This window comes from Apaloderma vittatum, unplaced genomic scaffold (genome assembly GCF_000703405.1).
Source record: "Apaloderma vittatum isolate BGI_N311 unplaced genomic scaffold, ASM70340v1 scaffold6290, whole genome shotgun sequence".
In the NCBI taxonomy this organism is placed as follows: Eukaryota; Metazoa; Chordata; class Aves; order Trogoniformes; family Trogonidae; genus Apaloderma; species Apaloderma vittatum.
Window position 1 is genome coordinate 5,069 of NW_009692757.1, and position 22,740 is coordinate 27,808.

Below are 22,740 nucleotides of genomic sequence, written 5' to 3' on the forward strand. Positions count from 1 at the left end.
CTTATCAAAACTTTCTGCATGGGAAAATATGGTCAAACCTTAAGCTAAGCTAAGCTGAACTCAAATGTTTTCCAAGTATTTTCCATGTATAGCAAAGAGTATCTCTGCCTCTATGCCAAATTGTTATGCAGAGTTCGGTACGGCTTTTCATACTTTGGGAAAGGTAAGACAAGTTAAAAGTCATAGCCTTGACTTTTTAAATATCTCTATTTCAGTTCTTCATATCAAATTATGACAGTATTACAAAAGGAAAATTCACAATTCTGCTTTCCTGTATTTTTTAGTATGTGGCAATCTATTCCTCTAAAAATTTCATGTTCAGTAATTACAAGAGAAGAAGAGTCCAAACTGGTGCGTAGAGCTTCTCCCAAAGCTGCCTTCAAAACAGTGCACAGAAACGCTACATATATAAACTCCACCACCTGGAAAGACAAGTAAACTCTTGGAGAAGTCAATGCTGTCGTCATTTACTACTACCTTTCCAGTGGTGGGGCTTACAAAGGAAGCTGTTCTTTTCTATGCAGTAGATCTTCAAAGAATTTAGAAGCACGGGCCTGAGTGGGCATCCAGCCCTCTGCTAGTGCTGGGAGTATTTCATTTATTTAATATTCTTTGTAACCTGAATCTCAAAAGAGGGATAAGGAAACCTTCCAATAAGTATCAGAAAGCATCCCATACTTATTCTTTTTAATGCTGTCACAGACTCCGCTCCACTACGTGTCTAACGCTGTACTAGTACCAAGAGAAGAATCGAAAAGGAAGCAAAGCTGAAAATCTGATGGAAACGAGTTTTCCGCTGTCACAAACCAACAGTTAAAGTTAACTGCTTATTTCATTGTGGGTTAGAACAAAACCAAAACAACTCTCTTGCTTATAGATACAGGAATATCTACCAATATATTTGCCAGCTTAACAAAACACAAGCCAGAACTCTTCCTTTTCCCAGTTTACCCCTAACCCAACTGAGATCTCAAGGGAACTCCTTCCTTACCTTGTATCATTCAGCTTGTGGTAGTGGCCAGCAACCTTATTCTAAGAGCAGGATCTGCTGTGCTAAGCAATGTGCAAATGCAGAATATGAAGATGGGCCCTGTCTGCAGAATTTGCAGCCTAAATAATTTCTCCAGTCTTCCACAGATGACTATGAACTTCCTTCCTCATTTTCTAATTCCAAAGTCCCTGCCCCAACACCAAAAAGACAATTCTGCCAAACTGAAAGTATCAGGAAAGTCAGCAAGAAGATCTACCATGGCAAGTAAGAAACTGCAAAGTGGCAGAATAGAACTCCTTGCATTAGAAGTGTTTTGACGGTATGTATTATAATTTTATGCCACATTAGCAGGACAGAGATGGAGCCTTACTTCCAGAACTCTCCAAACGCATTGACACCATAGTGCTGGCCTGACAATTCATTTCAAGCCAATCTAGTGTCACACACATCACAAGTCTTCAACTAAGTAATGTTTAAGTTATTTTCCACTATTTCTGTGTTATTTTCACAACTGTCCAAGAGCATAAACTGAGTTTCTGAATACAAAAATGCCCGAGACAAGACTTGAGAGCTGCGTTACAGAGTCAGCAGACCCCACTAAGTGACAGAGCAAGCAGCTTCATTAGCAGAACTCATACAAGCTGGTTACTTACTGATTCTTGGTACGTTGCTACTGAAGAGGCTCATTGTTCTCCATGGCTCCCAAAACCAGCACTTTGTGCTTTCTGTAGAGTAATGACAGTTTCGTGCTATGACCCCAGCTCCCTCCCATATTAATTATGTTTTCTGGTATAATACCTCTGGATACTTAACACTCTCAAAGCCACACTGCAAGGTGTTTTTTCTAGTCCATGTGCCTCTTCTAATTGGGGAAGAGAGGAAGGAAGAGGACTCGCAGAGCAGGCAACACATGATATTGCTGATGTGACATGATGATTAACCTGCTGGCTGGTACTCTCAGCTGCCGGGCTAGCCAAAGAGGGGGAAAAAAGGCTGAACTCTTCATTCCTTTCATCTCTTTTCAGAATTGACTTTCATAAAAAACTTCTAAAACATAACGTGGAAATCACTGCCCCCCCATCAAAGCCAGCTGATACTGTTCAATGAGTTAAAGACATATCAGAGCTGTAGAGAGACACACAACAACCACACACTTTGATCTCTCAGCAAACAAGGGTAATCAGGGTTACTGTCCCACATTATTAGCACCCAAAGAGCTTTCCAGAGAGATATTCCTTCCAAGGGGAAAAATAAAACAAATCAGTACCATAAACAAAATCACTGCCATTACCTTTTCTTTTTTCAGACAGTTTGGTAATTTCTCTGGCTATGAAGCAGAGGACAAGGGATGTCCTGCTGCTTGAAAGAAAACAAATTTGCATGGCATTTCCTGCACGATTGATTTTGAAGTGGACAACTAACTGCTCGATTGCTTCTGATGACTGGCCTGTATTGCAATACAGAACAAGTGCCCTCAGTGTAATTAGTAACTAGGTGATAATTTGTAACTGAAAATGGGAGCTTAGATTAAGTGAAAGATCTCTTCCAGTCATTTAATAAGAACCTGAAAGTTGGCCCTTTGTCAAAGAACAAGCATAAAATCGGGCTGCTATCCGATAGACTCTCAGTAAGACAAATAACAAGCTTTTGATGACTGATATCCAGAAGGTTGGGCAAAATGAAAGACACTTTGCTTGCCTTCAAAGAATTTGATTCCACTCGTTATAAGTCAAATTCCGACACTCCTCTTCAGTACTAGCAAGTCAATTATCATACTGAGCCTACCGGTGCTGTGCAGGTAACAAGAACATCTATGAAATAAATATTGAGTTCATGGAGTATTACTGCTTGACAGAAATTACTGCTCTCCAAACATGTGGTTATTCTAGATCTCGTCTAATCCTGACCAAAACTTCTCATCATCTCAGGAAAATGGTAACAATTATTTTATTGGACTGCTCCGAAGTTTAAGTTTGTAAAGAATAGAATAAGTAATTACACTCTGCTTCTATAGTTATTTTGATTTTGATATCCAGTGTTTACACTGTATGCCCAGAAGATGGGCTTTTGGTAGTCTCTCTTAGGTGCTGCATAGGTAATCATCTGATTTTAGCAGACATGGTTCAGAAGAAGTCAAAAACAAATTTTAAAATATTTTATTAATCAAACAAATTAATAAAATGTAACCCCTCTCCCCCCCAAAAAACCCCAGCCAGTATTTTACTCTATAAATTGGCCTTAAGAAACACCCAAAACAATGGGTTTACCGAATAGTTGTTATTTACAGTTCAGAAAAATATCTTCTGGCGACACAAATGGCAAGGTCTGGAAAGATGATTTACACGCTGCTACCTGCATTTGAGAAACCCTTTCAAAGTCTGCATGAACTCAGTCAGAACACGATGTGAACGAGGAGGGAGAAGGTTGCTGCGTAGGGAGGCAGGAGCAGAAAGCAATTGCTGTTTCCCACATAGGAGCTGTTGTTCAGATATTCCAAAATATGTTTTAACTACAGCTCATGATTTTTTTCTTTTTTTATGATCTTAATACCATTTTGCACAGTACATTTGTGATAATGAAAGAACAATTTTTAAAAGAATGAATCCGGTTGTAACAAACAAGCAGCTGTGAAGGTGTCATTAGTGTTTCACCAGATCTGTAATAAAGCCTGAGTATCTCTTTCTAAGCCGTATTTGACTAGTTGGGATTGCTCTGTGTAGACAGTACTCCAGTTTGGTTACCAATGTGAACTATTATCAATTGCCTATCACAGGTATCAGTGTACAGACTTCATGGATTCTTCTGCTCTGAGTTCGCAGTTACCTGCAGCATATGATACATACTTTTAGCACCAGGAGTATCTACAGTAATTGTACTAGTTAAAAGTCTAAAAAAAATAAATCAGAAATCCCATCATATGAAACACAGAAAGGGACAGAGACTGTTGGAGCTGCTGCTGAGCTGACAGGATAGAGAACCTGCAGTAGAGATGACCATAATTACTGATTTAGGTACAGTGTGGCAACATCAGCACACTTGGCTTTGTTGTGTAATTTAGATTCTGTTGTGTATTTCAGACTACTTTGTGATTCGCTGGCCCAGATTTTTTCCCATAATCCTTTGTGGTTTTTTTCCTCTTTTTTTTTTTTAAATAGAGCATGAAAATAGGAGACTTTTTCCCTTCTCTAACAATAATGCTATGAAGTTACCTCCACTGAAGATTCAGCATTGCCTGGTAACCTCACTGTGACATTTGTCTTCCTTCTCAGGGAATGTAGCAAGAATTTCAGGCAGATTCTCATTAAATTTAGCAGTGTTTAGCTGAAAGCAATACCAAGGATAAGCTAGATTCAGTGTGCTAATAAAAAAAAAAAGGTAGAGATGCCTTAAAGCTATTATTACTTCACAAATACTTCCGATTATTTCAATCTTCTGTTCCAGTTTTGAAAAGACAAAAGACATTTACACCAACTGGAAATGTCTCTGGGACTTCTGCTCTCATTTGAGAAAATCAAGACGGATATGCTGTCTTCTCATTAGCGCCCTGATTTGTGTTCATCTCATGGGGAGATTCCTTCCAAAACTTTGCCTGTACAGTCATCACGTATCGCTCAGTCACATCATGTCCAGCTGCAAATAGAAGAAACAGATTTGGAAGAAGCAGCATGGAATTCAAGTTACTTATCTGTGTACAAAACAAAGCAAATTTGGAAATCCTTATTGTGTAACATAAACAGACTGCACAGAACTCAATACTAAGGTACTATAAAGTAGAAAAACAAACACAAAATCTCATCCTCACATAACTGTATGTGCAATTTATAGATTTTTAAAAGTACAGTTCAAAAGCAGAAATCTGCCTGCTATTCAAGCTTCCTTAAAACTGTGTACACCATTAACTTAAGCCTTGGAAACACGTTTGTAATGACTCAGCCTGCAAAAAATAGCTAAAATATTTATTAAAAACCTCTTTAAATCAAGCCTTGAATTGCAGAAACTCCACATAGAGAAGGTTAACTGAGAAGATTAAAACATCTTTTTCAAAATGATTTTCAGTTTTCAACTTACATAACTAGCTGTTCCAGATCTACAAGCTTTGTTAAATGCTATTACAGTAAATTATAACAATCTGCTATAAAACGAGCAGCCTCACTGGCTCTTTTGAAACACACTAGAGGACACATTTAAACTATGTAAACACCTGCGTTACTACATAACACAGTATTTGCCATCATGAAATAACACACCTGGTTATGTTTACAATAGCAAATAAGTAATTCCACATGGCTCTTTTCTGACTCAATTCCTTTGGTGTTTTCTAAGCCATGCACTCTAATCTACTGCTTTAAGAAACACTTGTGTTCTCCCTCACTGCACCTTTTAGTTGCAGTTTAATTCTAAAGTCATGCTCTGACTTCATGGTACTCACCAAATCATCAACATCACCACCTTCATCTGTGGGAGACAGAGTTTCATTTTTGTTTTCTTTCGGAACCAAGAACTGAAAATACAAATATATATATATATATATGATACTGACAAAACTCAGATCCTTAATGTCAAATTAACAGAACATCTCCTTTGTATATCAGAACAAATTCACCTGTAATTCAAAATTATGAAGGAAGTTTGTTCTGGTTTACATCTTCCAAAACCATCTTAACCTACAGAAAACTTTGTAAGACTTGCTTTTAAAGAATTTTACAGTGAAGTGTGTTGAAAATCAGACAAAAAGATATGGTTCTTCAGAAAACATATGGTTAAGCTGTAGACCACCCTGCAATACGGATGCTGCAAATATTAGCCCTTAGCCCCACAGGGAGACAGGGAAAGGTCATAGAAGAAAATTCTATGAAGTAACCTCAACAGAAACAACCTCAAGCACAGGAAGTACTTGAGACATCAGTGGCTGGAGCCTGGGGCTGTTCAATTCTCCCTACCCACCTGTTACTGTCTGACGTCAAACCTGAGGTTCTGGGCTGGTTGAAAATGTTGTCAATCACAGTATGGCCACATTTACATTCTTAAGAAAGGTAATTTTTCAAGTAATATTGTGTGCAGCTACAAAACGCTAAACAATAGCAACCATCCTGCCACTTTGGAAGTTTCCCATTTAATTCTATTAACATTAAACAAATGAACAAAGACATGAATTTTAAAAAACCCCTCAAACGCTCAAGCTGGTTTGAATGCCAGTCCTTAAAAATAGAAAATTCATTATGTAAAATTCTATTGCCATAGCTGCTGATAGAACTCACCATATGCCCTTCACTTAAAGCACGGCATCTATGCACGAAAGCTAAAGGTTAAGTTGCTCAGATACTGTAAGAATTGAAATGAAGCATAGAGACAATAACTGGAGTACAACCACCTCTGAACTATTTTTCTCTTAGTTTAACATAGTGAAAAAAAAATTTAACTAGAATGGTAGAAGAAAAAACTACAGATACTTGACTATTACTTTAAAAGTATCCAGTTGTCTACAAGTTTTACTTACAGTCTCTTTACCAATACCCTACTATAAAACCATAAATTTTCTTTTTCTTCTTAAAACACATTAGAGCAAGTATACAGAGCCAGGAATAACACTGCCCCAGGTAAAAACAGGGCTGCATAAGCTGAGGAAGAAGAAAAGCTACATTCCATGACTTCCAGTTCCATCATCCCTAATTCAGAAACAACTCCGCTGTAACTCTAGATCATGAAAGAGAACAGCTAGTTAGAAACTAACAACGTTAAACAGGCAGGAAATATCTGCATAGTTTATGGAACTCTTGTGCAAACAGGTGGCTCCTGAAAGCAAGCTACTGCTTACCTAAGGGCTACAACTGTAACAGCCATGGAGACTGCATAAAAGCCCACGGCATCCCTGTCAGGGCACCACCAACCTCTGAGACCATATACTTGTCCTGTAAAAAGCTTATGCATTACTTTACATAAAGAAAATGTTCTGATCCTCCTCTAGAGCAATAGTGACAACTTCAGACAAGGGGTAAAACACTGAGAAGTTACCTGCTGCATCCCATTTGTGGGAAAGGATCAGATATCATATCCACTAGGATGAAAAGCCAAACACAATGCTTTTGGTTAACACCAAAGACGGAGGATGTAGACAACCTCTGCCCAGTTGTCTTGCTACCCAAAAGGTCAGACCTCTCCTACATCCTGAACAGCAACATCTAAGAGGAATGCAGAAGGCTTACTACACAGACAACACTTGCGTTTTAACAAGTCGAGTTCATGTTTTAACGTGCCGAGTTCAACAGAGTTCCAGCCCTATTCAATCCACTCATCAATCACCCAACCTAAGGGGCACATTTGCTGTTGATGTGAAACTGGGAGGAGCGGCAGCCACACCAGAAGGCTGTGCTGCCATCCAGAGTGACCTGGACAGGCTGGAGAGCTGGGCCCAGAGAAACCTAACGAAATTCAACACTGGCAAGTGCAGAGTGCTGCATCTGGGGAAGGAGAAACCCATGTTATCAGTACAGGTTGGAGGATCACCTGTGGGAGAGCAGCGTAGGGGAAAAGGACCGGGGAGTCCTGGTGGGCAGCAGGATGGCCATGAGCCAGCAATGTGCCCTCGTGGCCAAGAAGGCCAATGGCTTCCTGGGATGCATTAAGATGAGCGTGGCCAGCAGGTTGAAGGCAGTCATCCTCTCCCTCTTCTCCACGCTGGTGAGGCCTCATCTGGAGTACTGTGTCCAGTTCTGGGCTCCTCAGTTCAAGAAGGACAAGAAACTACTGGAGAGAGTCCAGTGCAGGGCCACCAAGATGATATGGGGGCTGGAGCATCTGCCACATGAGGAAAAGGCTGAGAGAGCTGGATCTGTTTAGCCTGGAGAGGAGAAGGCTGAGGGGGGCTCTCATCAATGGTTATACACAGGGCCAGTGTCAGGAGGGTTAGGCCAGACTCTTTTCAGTGGCGTCCACTGACAGGACAAAGGACAATGGTCACAAATTGGAAAGCAGAAGGTTCAGTCTAAACATAAGGAAATACTTCTTTACTGCGAGGACAACAGAGCACTGGCACAGGCTGCCCAGAGAGGTTGTGGAGACATCTCTGGAGACATTCAAAACTGGCCTGGATGTGCTCCTGAGTGACCTACCGCACGTGATCCTGCTCTGGCAGCAGGCTTGGACCAGATGATCTTCAGAGGTCCCTTCCAACTCCTACCATTATGTGTGATTCTGTCATTCAGAAACAACTTTGCTATAACTTTTCATATCAAGGATCATCTTATCATACAGATTTTATAGCTGAAAAAAAAAGGTTACAGGGCCAGAAGGAATTAGAATTTCAAGGTGCTCTATGTCTGTGTATGTCTGGAAAAGTTTTCAGTCTAGTAGTAATATACAGCTATGAAACTAAAAGCTAACGACAGTGTCAGCTCTGAAAGGCTTTTTGTGCCAGATCAAATTTCATTTAACACAGCTTAATTAAGAGTCAAATGGTATTTCTGAAAGTAATAATACATTTTTCAAAGTTTTCAAAATTAGCTTCCCCGCACTAAATCAGGAAAAGCTAAAAGCTAAAGAAATATTTGAAGATTTGCAATAAATTGAATCCTGAAGTTTCCAAACAACATTGAACATCCAAAGGTGTTTTTCCTAAAGTCTGCTTTACATTTATGGAAAACTAAATTACATATAATAGTTGTGCTGAAATTCATTATCTTCCCCAAAGCAACCAGAAAAGGCACTTGAAATTCTTGCTCTTTTAACCTATCATCCTCATACTTTAAAAAGAATATTTCCACTATTATAGGAAAAAAAAACCAACCTACTTAGTCATTTTTCTCAGGGATAGAAAAATACGCATGGATAACATAACTCAGCCAAAAAGAGAAAGAGAATTTTTATGTGTTACCTCTCTAATAAGCAGCCTTGCAAGTCTTCCTTTCTGCTTCAAACAGCAACCTGAAATCTTACCTCCAAAACAGCCTTCAAACTGCTGTCACCTAGCAATTGGCACATCAGAGAAGCAGCTTTTGGATCACACAGGATCACGCTGGCAGCCCATCCCTTGCCCTATAAGCTTGCACATGATGCATTAGAGGTGAAGAAAAATTGCACCTTACTCTTCTGTGTGATATTTTAAAAAGATCCAGTATAGCTCTTTAGTGAAGGGTATCACCTTCAGTATAGACAACAAATGAGCCATTTTTGCAATCTACTGGGAAAATGCTGGCTTGGCGTCACACAAGAAACCTGTGGCAGAGTTTAACTGAACCAAGGAGGATTAGATTTTAGATCAACCCCTCAAAATAAAATTTTCTACCCCTGCAGATCTTACTCCAAGAATGTACAGTATTCCAGCTTCTTAAGTAAAAAGTCACATTAACGCTGAACAGTTGATGGCAAATCAGGGTTCTGGTTTTGGATCTGGAGAGTGTGTGGGGACATGGTTACCTAGTGAGTCCATGGGATCGCCAACTGCCTAACTTAGCAAAGGGATTCAACCTGTTTATTCTGAAAGTTAAAGTAACTGTGATGCTAGGGAACTCCTGCAGAGCTGCTTTCATGTGATCTCTCTTATTCCCCTATTTTAAAGGGAAGTTACGGCTGTTGTAGGACCTTCAATCAATTACAAAAGAATTTCCTGTATTGCAACACCTGGCTGACATTAAATAGTAATTTTGAGGTCAGTCTACAAATACTTTTTTGCTCCACCTCAGCCTGGCTCTAAACCTAGTCCTTAGTCCTGTAGTGCTGCACTGCTCTGCAGGCACAGTCTGTTTCAGCCACCACAAGCTCACAGTTAGGAGTATTCTGTAAGGTCTTCATGGCTAGTGGAGATTTCCTTAAGGAATGGTGGCTATTTCACACAGCATTAGCACATTTTCAGCATCAACGGTAGTTTCAGACTAGCAAGTGAAGTTCTCAAGATAATATTGTCTTAGGAAGTTTCCAAGTAAACTTACAGCATTTGAAATATGTGACAAAACCTAATACTTTTAAAAATCATCACTAGGAAAAAGTTGCTCTATATATATGATGAGAAACAGCCTGCAGGTCCTTCATATCTAGAAAAAACATCCTATTCTGTCATTTGTACTCTGCACATGTGCTTAGGTTTCTGGACTCTTAGTTTATTAGCTTTTCATTTTCATGGCATTTCTGTGCCTTCTTCACCTTAAGGCAAATTGTTACAGATGAAAAAAACAGTTTCTAAAAACCAACCTTTTACTCACTCATCAATTCACTCATGGAGAATCTACTCCTTTCTGATTATTAACAATGTAAAGCATGGAAGCTGCAGAAATCAACGTGGCATCTTTTAGAAAAGCTGCATCTCTGCAAAGTAATTACTGATTTTAGCCACAGGTTCACCTTCAGGGGTCTGTAACATAAGGACTTTCTTCTGAACTATTTAAAGTTATGGTTAGCAGCCTGATACAAGAACGTCCATCTTACTCTCTCCATACAAATACAAGTTTTGGCAGCAACTCTGAATTCTGCTTTTTTTCAAACAGAAGGCACCATTCTGCCTGTTAGAATTCACTCCTATGTAACTGTGACATTCTTCATTCATCACTGCAGTTACTGAAGTGTTATATTTCTGTAGAAATAATACCTGCAAATACATCCCAAAACTCGTTTCCAAAGGGACCTAATACTATCACTGGCATAATACCAGCATCATCTATGATGTCCTTCAATCCACAACATCTGTATAAAGTGGAAAATACCAATATCATTGCATATACAGTGAAAACTAGCTATTACAACTTTATATGGTTAGAGCTCACAATGCCTTTAGACAAGATAGAAAAAGTATCCTGATATTTGAACTTGTTTGCTAACACAGAGATCACAGTTCTTTCTGTGACGTTCAAATAGTGATCCTGCGTATATAAATCCACAACTGGTGTTCCACCGCAGTGAGTTCCTGAAACTCCTAGTCTTTGCAGAGGATATTTTCAGATAACAACATCAATACATACCACTTTCTAAAGACCAAAGCAAAATGCTGTGGTATGTGCTAGGGTATTATTTTTGCTTCGAACTGAGGCAATTTCAATTGTGTGGCAAAAGGAAACTCTTCTTCCTTCATATGGATCCTATTTTGTTCACCTAAACATTTATCCATGTAAGAAAGAATCTTCTGCTCCATAGCAGGGGCTTTATACAAATAGATGCTCATTAAAAACACGATACCTTTTCAGCCTCTTCACTCGTCACTGAACTTTCCTCTGCTTCATCTTTAGTGATCAAAGAAATTCTGTCTAAAAAAAATAAAAAGATAGAAAAATATCGTTAGGTTTCCCAAAAGTGCACTTAATGTTAGAAACGAAAAAAGTCTTCCAAATTCCAACTTTTGAATGTGTCATCATCACCAGCAAAAATAAAAAACATTGCTCAAAGGAAAATGTGACTTGCATAAATGAGTCAACTATGATATAAACTATGATATAAAAATAAATTAATGAGCATATTCAGAAGCCTGTGGAAGTATCCATTTAGGAAACTGCTAATATTATGACAATCAAACTAATGAGACACTGAAATCATAGATCACAGATGAAATGCTGAAAATTTATCAGAAATTACACTTGTAGTCATTCACAGCATGCTCTTAGGTCCTTAGAAAAATTAACTCCTAACGTACAAACACTTAGGCTGTGATTACCTACAGTTTGCTACCCCAGCGCTGGTCCTGTCCCCACTTCGCTCCTTGGTTGTGCCAGCACCACCCCCCTGTGCACTGACTCCCAGAAAAAAAAATAAAAATTTCAATTACTTTTTACCCCAACAGTTTTCCCAGTCTAGCTCACCACTTGTGCCTGAATAAAGAAGCTTCGAGTGTGAGAACAAAGAACAGGAGATTCACGAAGGCTCCAGCAGCAGCAGCACCAGCGCGCTGCCACCTTACCGTGCTCACAGAACTCCCCAGCAGGGTGTCATGAGACAAGTGAACTTGTCAGAACTGATCATGTGCCCTGCTCCTCAGCCACCACCTCACATCACAGAGGATTCCTCTGGTGATGGCATTCACTCACGACAAGGCCCAGTGCATGCCACATTTGGTAGAAAAGAGGGGATGGGTCATGTGGCAAGAATCAGGAAAAACAGGACTTCTGGTTTTGGCAGCAGCAAATAAGAAGCAATTTCAGCTACCTAGGGAGAACAGCTAGACTATGTATAAAGTACCATGATTTTATCATCTTCTCACAAGAAGATAATCTATTCTGTAGGAAAGTATCATCTCTCTTTTCATTTGTAATTTTTTGTTTCTAAAAAATATACTCCAGTTTGTCAAAAACTCTGATTTGTATCAACTAAAAATTATTCTAACACGGCTTTTGAAGACTCGTGTTTCCTATTTTTAGAATTCGTGAGGTTCTTTTTCAAAACTTCTTCAGAAAAGATCCCCTACGATACTACAGAATATAGTAATCTTTCAGTGTTGACTTGGGCTTTTGTTTTGGGTTACTAAGCAAAGTCCTATCTTGTATTTTGTAAAAGCTGGACTAAGCAGACATTACAGAGGGTTTGGAGTTCCTCACTTTGAAAGGTGCTTTACAAAAGCGTATCAGAGAATCACAGAACAGCTTGAGTTGGAAGAGATCTTCAAGATGATGCACTCTTAAGAGATACAGCTGGGCATTTAGCAGATTTTCTTAGCACTGGTTCCAATTAAAAACAAGAGCATGACGTAAAAGATTTTTTTTAGTCTAGTTTTGTATTTCTGAAAAAGTGCCTTTATTTATCACTTGCGTAGTCTCCGAATGTCTTTCGGAATTGCACTGACTTGTATCTCTCAGTTTAATCACAGGTAGGTGTCACATTACCACATATTCTGTCCTTCAGGTTACTTAAATACAAAATGATCAGTGACATATTTCGATGCTATCTATGCCTTTCCTGAAGTTTAATTTGGATTAATCTTTTTATATCTCTGCTGCATGAGTTTTTTCCCATTTATTTTGAAATTCAGCTGAAATCATATCATCTTCTCCTTACCCTGTAACATTTAATTTGTCTCTCTCACAATTAATTTACCATTTCAGCAAGACTTGGCAAGGCATTATGAGTATTGCTGATATGAAACTATTAGTGCAAAAAAGGAAGCTGTGATGAGAATGATCTATTTATTTATTTATTTATTTATTTACACAGACCGCAGGAATGAACTGTACCAAAATGCTGCTCTGGGGTTAGTTTAAGTGTTCCATTGCTAACAAAGTTTTTTCTTAGATAATGGATAATACAACTAGAAGGTTTTGGCTTGTTTTTTAAACGCCATCCTACCTTGTATCATAATGTCCCAGAAATCAGCTAAGGCTTTATCTTCCACCTTGGATTTCAGGTCCTGCAGAAAATCATTAAAGCTCTGCACCCTGGACAGCTGGAAAAATAACAACAATGATAAACAAGAAATATTAAAAATATCAAAGAGCGCTGCGCACTTAATTCTTCATGAAGTCATCTAACATGGTGAACACAAAAGTCACTACAGATTTTGGGGTTTCTCTCTACTCAAATTAAGAGTTTTAAGGTAAAGTGAATCATAAAAACTACCTTTCAGAAAACAAACCAGAAGCACTTTCTTGTAACGAGCTTTACTGAAGGAGGAATCGCATAACAGATTTTAATCTATGAATCAATTCTTTTTGCTGTAGCAATAAATTACCAAGTTTCTAACACAGCAAATAAACCCATCATGTCTTAATTTTAAAGAGGTAAAAGTTTACACATATTAACATTACCTTCATGGCCTCCTCTCTGAAAACTCGTATACAATTGATCCCTTTCATGTAGTATTGTGAACCTTTATTTTCCAGGAACTGATCAATGCGGTTTATCAGCTGCTGACTCACTGAAAGACAAGGAGAAATAAAATCATAGAATATACACTTTCAAGGCAAAAAAATAGTTTTCCTTTCCATCTCTCTTTTTCTATTCCACAGGTGTCTAAAGCATTAATCGTGCCCATACCACCTCGAGCTACTCAGTCTGATAATTGTTCTAAGCTACTGACAATTACTTCGGCCTCTCTGGAAAAGCTAGATTCACTGGAAAGAAACCCAAGCATGGTCAAGGCTAAAATTTTTCCCCGAAAGCCAAGAAAGACAAGCACTGGTCTAGCTCATTTGACAGGAAGTAAAACCAGAACATTTGGGATCCTAAAGTTCGGGGAGGTTATATTCTACAACACAAGCATATCCCCTAACCAGCCTCCGAAATTCATGCATTACTTCAATCAAAGAATAAATTTACAAAGCAGATATAATAACGTTAAGACAGCATCTGTAGGGTGACTGCAGGGTTACTGACATTAGAGTTTGTCTTGTCTCTGTACAGGTAGTTTGACGATTTTTTTCATCAGGACAACGCTGTTCATGACTATGGAGACACATATTAAAAGCTGTGCATGCCTGGCAGTGAGAGGCAGAGGCAAATAATGAGACCTGCACCAACAAGAAGGGGAACAACCAGTTTCATCCTCACTGTTGAGCTCCTCAAAGGTAGGTAACTGTAAAACACTGTGAATGTGACAAGTGAAAATGTCACCAAGAGCTCTGCAAGCCCAACTAAATTTCACTGGACTTTAGGACTTTATTTTCTTCATGTTTAATTACAGGTGAAGAACTATGCGATTTTACTGTCTGGTAGACACCTCAGCTTGGGAAAAGGCAAGTCTGAGGAGGATACAACCACAATCTATAAACTCAGCAACTCTGTGAAAAGGATGAATAGGGAGTGATAGTCCACTGTCTCACTCAAACAAGAGCAAAGAGTTGGGTTAAGAACAAATGAAAAACAACAAAAGTACTTCTTCAAAGAAAACCAGTTAATCTCTTTACCATGGGCTGCTGTGGGATGCTAGAAGTTTTAATAGCTTTTTGGGAGGAAAAAAAAACAGAAAAAAAACCCCAAAAGTTGAAAAAATTCTTAGAATTCTTAGAAGAGAAACTCTATCAAAGGAGATTAAAGCTGATGTTGCCATTGAGGAAAAAAATGCAGAAAAGCATTCTGGACAACTCAGAGCATCTGCCTGTCCTGCTTTTACATTGTTAAAGACAAGTTATCAGATTAGCAGAACCTTTAGCCTGACCTATGGCCTTTCCTATGTTCAGATGTTACGGGCACAGATGTTGTCGACAGATGTCAGCCATGAAAACTTTAACACAGTAAATCACCTGCCGAGCAATGGAAGAGACAAGGATAAGTAAATAGAATGAGAAGCCGGCATCAGTTACATTCCGTGTTCCACCCTGCTCACTGTAACCATACAGTGCTAGCTGGTATATTTAGGTTCTGTAAAATGCCTAACTGAACTGAAAACAAAGCACAGCATCTCTGCAAAGGGTGAAAAAAAGACATGCTTGATATTCCCCCACTGGCTCCTGACTCTACCCAGTCTCTAAAACCAAAGGTCGGTAATAGTTCCGTCCAACAGCAGCTACCACACAGGGAAGCGTGCCAAGTGCCTACTGCTCCAGAGGGGACTGGCTCGCTCTATTTTACCAGTAGCTGACAAACTAAATCGAAGTCTCACTACTTAAGCCCCTCAAGTTAAGTCAGTCCCTTTTTTTCATGGTTAACGATTTTCTCATTAAATGTTCTAATTTCTTATGAATTGCACTAATAAAAGCGAGTCCTGCTGGTGTTTTCAGTGGTGGTGGTGGTGGGATTTTTTGAATGCTGCCTTTTCATTGATGTGTTAAATTAAAACCCCAGGCACTACGAGGGTGCACTAAAAGTCTTTATTGTCAGAATGATTCCAGCATACTGTTTGAAATTATCAGACATTTTACTTCTTCTTTTGCATTTTTTTTAAATGCCTTTCCATTTGATTGCACTGGCAGGCATCAGAACAAAAGACTTTTTCTTGCTACTTACTGTGAAAATCTGTTGTAAGAAACCAAAAAAAAAACCTACAATGTTTTACTAGCCACTGAAAGACCACTATATATGCAGGAAACAGGTTACATGGCAACAACACTTTAAGTCAGATTCTTCTAACATCTTGAAACAGACTGGCTAAAGATGGCTCTATCCTTTGGATTTTCCCTTAAACGACCGACTAATGACTGATGAATTTAAAACAGATAAAATTCCTGTGCTCTGATTAGACTACTAAATTACTTCAGGGGGCCAAAGACAACACCAGAGACAGCAGATAAAGATTGTAGCTGGAAGTTCTCCAAAGTGGACTCAGTTCCTTTACACTTCCAGGTCTGAGGACTTTGGTGCTTTCCTGATGCCTCCCATCTGCCTTTCCACTAGGGGGAATCTTGGGTTTCGGGTCCTGCAAAAAACAGATCTCCTTGGTTTTAGAGAAAGGTGGTTCTACATAAAGATGTGAATATCAGCATTAACTCTGATGTGTGCTGGACAAATCTCAAGCATTGGGATTTTGAAGAGCAGGTCCTAGTTACAAACTGACAGCCTACTCAGGCCACTACTGAGTAATGACCTTTTTTACCTTCTCTTCAAACTTTCCTCCTCTTCCATACACATTTAAGGAAATGCATTAACAAACTACTACATTTTGCATGAACTGGAATTCCAGTACTCCTAATAACCATCACATTCTGCAGAACACACCAAGAAATTTTAATCTTCTGCTTCCTCCTACTATATCTGATTGGTTAGATAACAAATACAGTGATTAAAGGCTGAAAAACCACAGGCAAAAGAAAAATAATCTTTGAAGAGAAGATCTTTTAGTTCTAACAGAATTTAATCCTTTCCCCACTGGCATTCAGATACATTCCCTACTCTAAAATATACTCACCAGTGCTGTTATTTCTTGTGAAATATGTCATGAACAATTACACTCACTTGTTATCTCCGCATAGTTACAGTATAAAAGTGTAGTTCTAGCTTCATGTTTGTTCAGTTCAGTCCCTGCTCTTGATTACTATGCCAACCAGATTACAGAATAGTAATAGATAAAACTGTATTATAGTCCAAGTTCAATTCCTCGGGGACTTTTTTCCCCTAAAAAAAAAATCAGGTTTAAAAAAGAAAGTTCTTTCTGTAGACAAGACTCCTGTTGTTGACAAACTTCTGAGTTATCCCCTGGTGGTGATAATGATTTGTATTCAAAAACAGTACTTAAGAGTCACTGACAAATCAGTTAAACCATCTGATAATTAAACTACTCTGTAAATACCTTTTTGTAACTGAAAAGAAGAAACAGATTCTAAACTGAAAACCATCTTATTTTTCAAGGATTTCTTTCATCTTTGAACCAAGAGCTGCTGAACTACTCAAGTGTCCTATGAGGTGCTGTTCAATTTTGAAAAGGTTTCTCTAAATGGCCTGTGGGTAGAGAATGATTTGGCCTGATGTCTGAAGGAGGTAGGGCCCAAATCTCTGCTCACACCAGGGTCGCTGGGGATCAGGTGGCTCAGTGCTCCACAGCTTGAGTTCCAAGCAGCTCCCAAGATGGAGAGCCTCAAAGTTCTCTGGGCTCCTCTTCCTGCGATTTTATGCATTTTTTCCCCTCCGTAACATCTAATTCAAATTCTGTTTGTTGCAACTCAGAGCTCTGCATCTCACCCGATCGCTCTGCCCTTCAAAGACAAATCTGGCTTCATCTTCTCTGTGAAGCAGACGCACAGAAAACTTCAAAGTGATTTTATATACTCAAGTATTTGGTTTGCAAATACTCTTCTAATGACTGAATTATTTTCATCAAACCAGTCATTGCATTTGGCCTACCTAGCAAAAGAGCATGAACAGTCTCTGAAATACAGGAAAACATCCAGTAAGACAAAAACACAGACAAACTGCAAAGACATATGCCAAAAAAACCTGAAAGTAAATACTGGGGAGCTTTTTTAAAACTCTATCTTAGGTCTAGAAAGGTAGTTAACTATATGCATTTACGCAGAAAAAATCTTGCAATACAATATCATCTGTGTTGCAAGTTCGTAATAAATTCCCACTGCGAATCTCTTGCAAACAATTCTCTTATGCATACGAAACATCTAGTGCAAAACTAGTGCTTTCTATGATTTAAGCAGCTATCTACACAGGAAATTACCAACTCTTTTAACCTTATTTTTCTAGAAATGCCTAGGAATAAAAATATTAACAAAATTGCTGTAAAGATAGAAGTAAGAGCTTGGTACAATTTGTCTCTGGACACTTTTTCTTAAATCCATAAACTGTTCAGTTGTCATTGCAGATTTCTCTTTTCACTGACAATCAGTAAAATAAATTTAAAAAAAAAACCAATAGAAAACTATTTCAACTACCAGACTTCAGACATAATGTTCTCAGATAAGAATCCGGTAAGGCACAATGAAATCCAGCCTATAAACTCAGATAGAACATTTATAAACCAAAGAAAATACTACGCATGTGTCAGTATCTTTTTTTACTCCCCATTAAAACATCCTGTTTTCTACCAAAGCCTGTGAAAATACAGCACACCGTATCAGACACCACTTGCTCTCCAGAAATGCAGACGTGGATGGAAACCTGTAAATAGTCTAACAGAATAAACTGGTAGTCATGTGGCTAGTCTTTTGGTATTACAAAGACAGCAAGCATTCTCTGCATTTAACAGTCTTTTGGACAGCCACAACAATGATGAAACTCAATGTACATCCTTGGGAGTAATGATTAGATTCCACTCAGGCAAACTAATCTATTTTATTTGCCTTCATTGACAAAAATGTCAGAAGCTGTTATCAGAAGGCTGCTCTTTGTGATGACTGTGCACTCGTAACCTGCTCAAAATGAGACACGCATAAAATGACATCTCTCTGGCCATGACTGCAAATAAGACCGTCGAGATACCTGGAGGGGAAACACACCACTAGTTACACGAGCAATTAACACTAAGCAGTGAGCTGACATCGTCACACACAACGCCTCGTTTCTCCTGCTCTGGTCTGTGGTACACGGCATCAGACATGGGCTGCCCACCTTGCCCTTAGGCTTCTCCTACGAATGCTACAAACCCTGGTCACCAAATCCCAGTAAAGCCACTGCAAGAGATACACTGGTATTCACTTTCGATGACAAACATACCACCCGGACTTCCTACAGGCTGTTTAAAAATCCCCCAAAATTCCCCTTGACGTACTTTGGTCTTGATAACTTTGTAATTTTGGTGAGACTTGCTGTGGACTGAAGAGGATGTGTGCCATTAACCTGCAGCTTAATTAACAGTCACTGTACCCTTAGTGTTTAAAGTACAATTCGTCCTATTGCTACGGGTTCTCCATCTACCAAAACCAGGATGCAACCTAGTAGTTGTCAGCATTCTGTTATATCATAGCAAAATGTATTTTTTGTTCCAATAAGCTATTTGGATTATCCTTTCCTGCAGAGACATTTTACACTTCACATGTTCTAGCAGAAAAAAAAGTCTCATCTTTAAATAGGAAATAAAATTATACCAAAAAATCCCTTAGAATCACTGAGTAGTTTTATGGCAGAAATTACTATTTACATAACCAGAATGCAATACAGCAAGCCATTAAAAACACGGCTGTAACGTTTTATGTATCAAGCTACCTAAAAGGCTCTAAAGCAGAAAAAGGATCAGGCAGAAGAAAAAAAAAACAACCAAAACACGCTGAGGGTTTTTTTGAATTATAGTGGCTTCTGTCTCTCCTTTAAATGGGTGACTGCACTACATTCTCTCTAACTACACCTTGTAATTACAGAGCAGATCACACATAAAAAGTAAAAGCAGATTGCTCCAAACTTCAGAAGCCATCCAAACATGTACTGCAGTTATCTCCAGCACAGCTACCAGGTGGACAAATTTAAGCACTCTTTAGCTAAACCATCTTCAAGGGTAATCACTACACTTATTTCTGCCTTAAAGCCTTCCTACATTATAAAATTAATTACTGTAACAAAGCAGTCCGCTGCTCCAGTTTCTGTATTCTAATATATTGTACAATGCTTTTTTAGTTCATCTTAACATATCTGAGAATACAATTCCAAGTATTTTTTCAATAAACAATTTCTTCTGTGTCTAATGCAAAATCCATGTAAAAAGCTGTCCAGCTGGCTTACAGGTCTGGGAATTCTGGAGAGAAGTAGTCTTTAACACACTGTATCACAAATCAATAAACTACTCAACATCCTCATCAAACTATGTCCAAAAGGACCAAAGGCCTTGCTGAAATACCTAGCACCTCACCTCAGCACTTCTGCACATCTTTTTCATTGAAAAGAAATGCTCCATTAGTGGCTCTTCAGTAGATGAGGTTTTATCTTGGATTGTGAACTGGTTGCAGGGATGAAGTCAGAGAGCTGTGGTCAATGGGACAGAGTCTAGTTGGAGACCTGTGTCTAGCGGAGCCCCTCAGGGGCTGGTATCAGGACCAGCACTATTCAATATATTCATCTATGACCTGGATGAGGGAACAGAGAGCACTGTCAGCAAGTTTGCTGATGACACAAAGCTGGGAGGAGTGGCTGACCCACCAGCAGGCTGTGCTGCCAGCCAGCGAGACCTGGACAGGCTGGAGAGTTGAGGGGAGAGAAATTTTATGAAATACAACAAGGGCAAGTGTAGAGTCTTGCACCTGGGAAAGAACAAACCCATGTACCTGTACAGGTTGGGGACTGACCTGCTGGAGAGCAGTGTAGGGGAAAGGGACCTGGGGGTGCTGGTGGGCAGCAGGATGGCCATGAGCCAGCAATGTGCCCTCGTGGCCAGGAAGGCCAATGGTATCCTGGGATGTGTTAGAAAGGGAGTAGCTGGTAGGTTGAGAGAGGTTCTCCTGCCCCTCTGCTCTGCCCTGGTGAGGCCACATCTGGAATATTGTGTCCAGTTCTGGGCCCCTCAGTTCCAGAAGGACAGGGAACTGCTGGAGAGAGTCCAGCGCAGCCACACAGATGATGGAGGGATGGAACATCTCCCTGATGAGGAAAGGCTGAAGGAGCTGGGTCTCTTTAGCTTGGAGAAGAGGAGGCTGAGGGGTGACCTCATTAATGTTTATAAATACGTCAAGGGGGAGTGTCAGGTGGACGGAGCCAGGCTCTCCTCAGTGATGTTCAACGATAGAACAAGGGGCAATGGGTACAAGCTGGAACAGAGGAGGTTCCACAAAAACATTAGGAAAAAACTTTTTCCCTGTGAGGGTGACAGAGCCCTGGCACAGGCTGCCCAGGGAGGTTGTGGAGTCTCCCTCTCTGGAGACATTCAAAACCCACCTGGATGTGTTCCTGTGTGACCTACTCTAGGTTGAGGGCTTGGACTAGATGATGTTTTGAGGTCCCTTCCAAGCCCTAACATTCTGTGATTCTGTGATCTCGGCACAACCTTCAATTCACCCTTTAAAAGAAAAAAGGATCCCGTTCATCTTGTGCAATTCTTTTCAGATACCTTTGGATTATACACATCTCTGTATAGCTATTCCAGTAGGAAAATATCACACAAACACATTTTCACAAAACGCAAACATTTTCAGACTTAGGGCATGCAAGACTGTGGCTGACCCGTGCTTTGTATTCTTCCTTGCCTTTGCATCAAACCCTGTCTTGCTGCCCGCTCACAGAGCCTCCTCTCATCTTTAAGAGTCACATACTACCTGCTCTTACACCCTAAACTCACCTGTGCTTTCTCTTGCTCACAACAGTGAGAAATTACCTTTGCATATAAAAATACAACCCCAGAAGTCAGACTCCTATTTCTTCATAGAACAGAAGACTGCAGGAAACGCTTCTCACACCGCACGCAGCCAACAGTCCTCCGCTTTGAGCCAGAAAGATCCCCTGAAGCCTGAAGAGAAGCTGATGCACAGTTTGAAGGAGCAGGCAGTTGGTACTAAGGGAACTTCTGTCAGAAACACCTGAGGAGTTGCTTGGGTGCCCCCACGCAGCTCTCCAGTGCCGCCTTACACAGACACAAGTACCTGAGCCTTTCAACTGGGGAAGGCAAGTAGTGACGTGGGAATTACGAGTGACGCCTTTTTTTGCTGAGTGGCACTAGAAGCTGAGCGGTGAACTCCACAGCATCTCACATAGCACTAGAAAATTACATTTAGACAAACTGATTGCATTTACTGAACCCTGAAGATGCTACTAAATAAAGATAAATAAAAGTAATTTACCGTCTTTGAAGTCGGCATTTTTCTGCCTCACCAGAATTCGGAAATCTTCTGCTGGGTTAACACTGCCAACCTACAAAAGGTCCAAAAACGACACAATCATCTGTCAATATCCATCTCTTTCTTGCAGGGCAACAAGAAATCTTAAAATTCTGTTCATTTTCATATGGAAGCAGAAGCTCTGCACTTCTCTGCACGCAGACTCCGAAAATGCAAGCCTTCCAGCACGTGTTAACGTGCAGTGCTCCTAGCAAAGGTTAGTTATGACATGAGCAAGATGAACTTGGAGTTACTATGCCACACTGCTATAAGCCAACCCTGTTCTCTGGGGTTTAGAGGTCAGAAGCACAGTAATTCAGATTATCTGCGAGTTCAGCTTTGAGACTTCGTGTCGCACAGACCTCTCACTAATCTTGACAGACTCTTAATGAGGAATGGGAGCTCCCAGGCATGTGGGTGCAGAATCATTGGTTTGCCACTCCAGCAGGAAGCTCAAAATTAAAAGACTGCACTCAATTCATCTATCTTTTCTGGCCCAGTCTGACATCTTAAAGCTGAAGCTCTAAATGGGCATACAAGCACAGAAATCTTACAAAGGAACTAAACTAGGTCAAATATAAATAAACACTTAACTGGAAAACTGATGCAACAACTTTGGGGAAAAAAAAAACACCCAAAACCAAAAAAACAACTACATTGCTTAAAATT

General features: G+C 39.7%; 1 protein-coding gene across 1 annotated transcript in view; it reads right to left on the minus strand.

Moving 5' to 3' along the window:
* Positions 1-5,420: 5,420 nt before the first annotated feature.
* XRCC5 (X-ray repair complementing defective repair in Chinese hamster cells 5 (double-strand-break rejoining)) overlaps positions 5,421-22,740 on the minus strand; it is a gene marked incomplete at both ends in the record, with an annotated part of 45,635 nt that continues 28,315 nt past the window's right edge. Inside the window, 5 exons of the mRNA XM_009866386.1 lie at positions 5,421-5,492; positions 11,153-11,220; positions 13,247-13,343; positions 13,705-13,814; positions 22,036-22,105. Coding sequence (XP_009864688.1) covers positions 5,421-5,492; positions 11,153-11,220; positions 13,247-13,343; positions 13,705-13,814; positions 22,036-22,105 — 417 coding nt within the window. The remainder of the gene's footprint in view (positions 5,493-11,152; positions 11,221-13,246; positions 13,344-13,704; positions 13,815-22,035; positions 22,106-22,740) is intronic.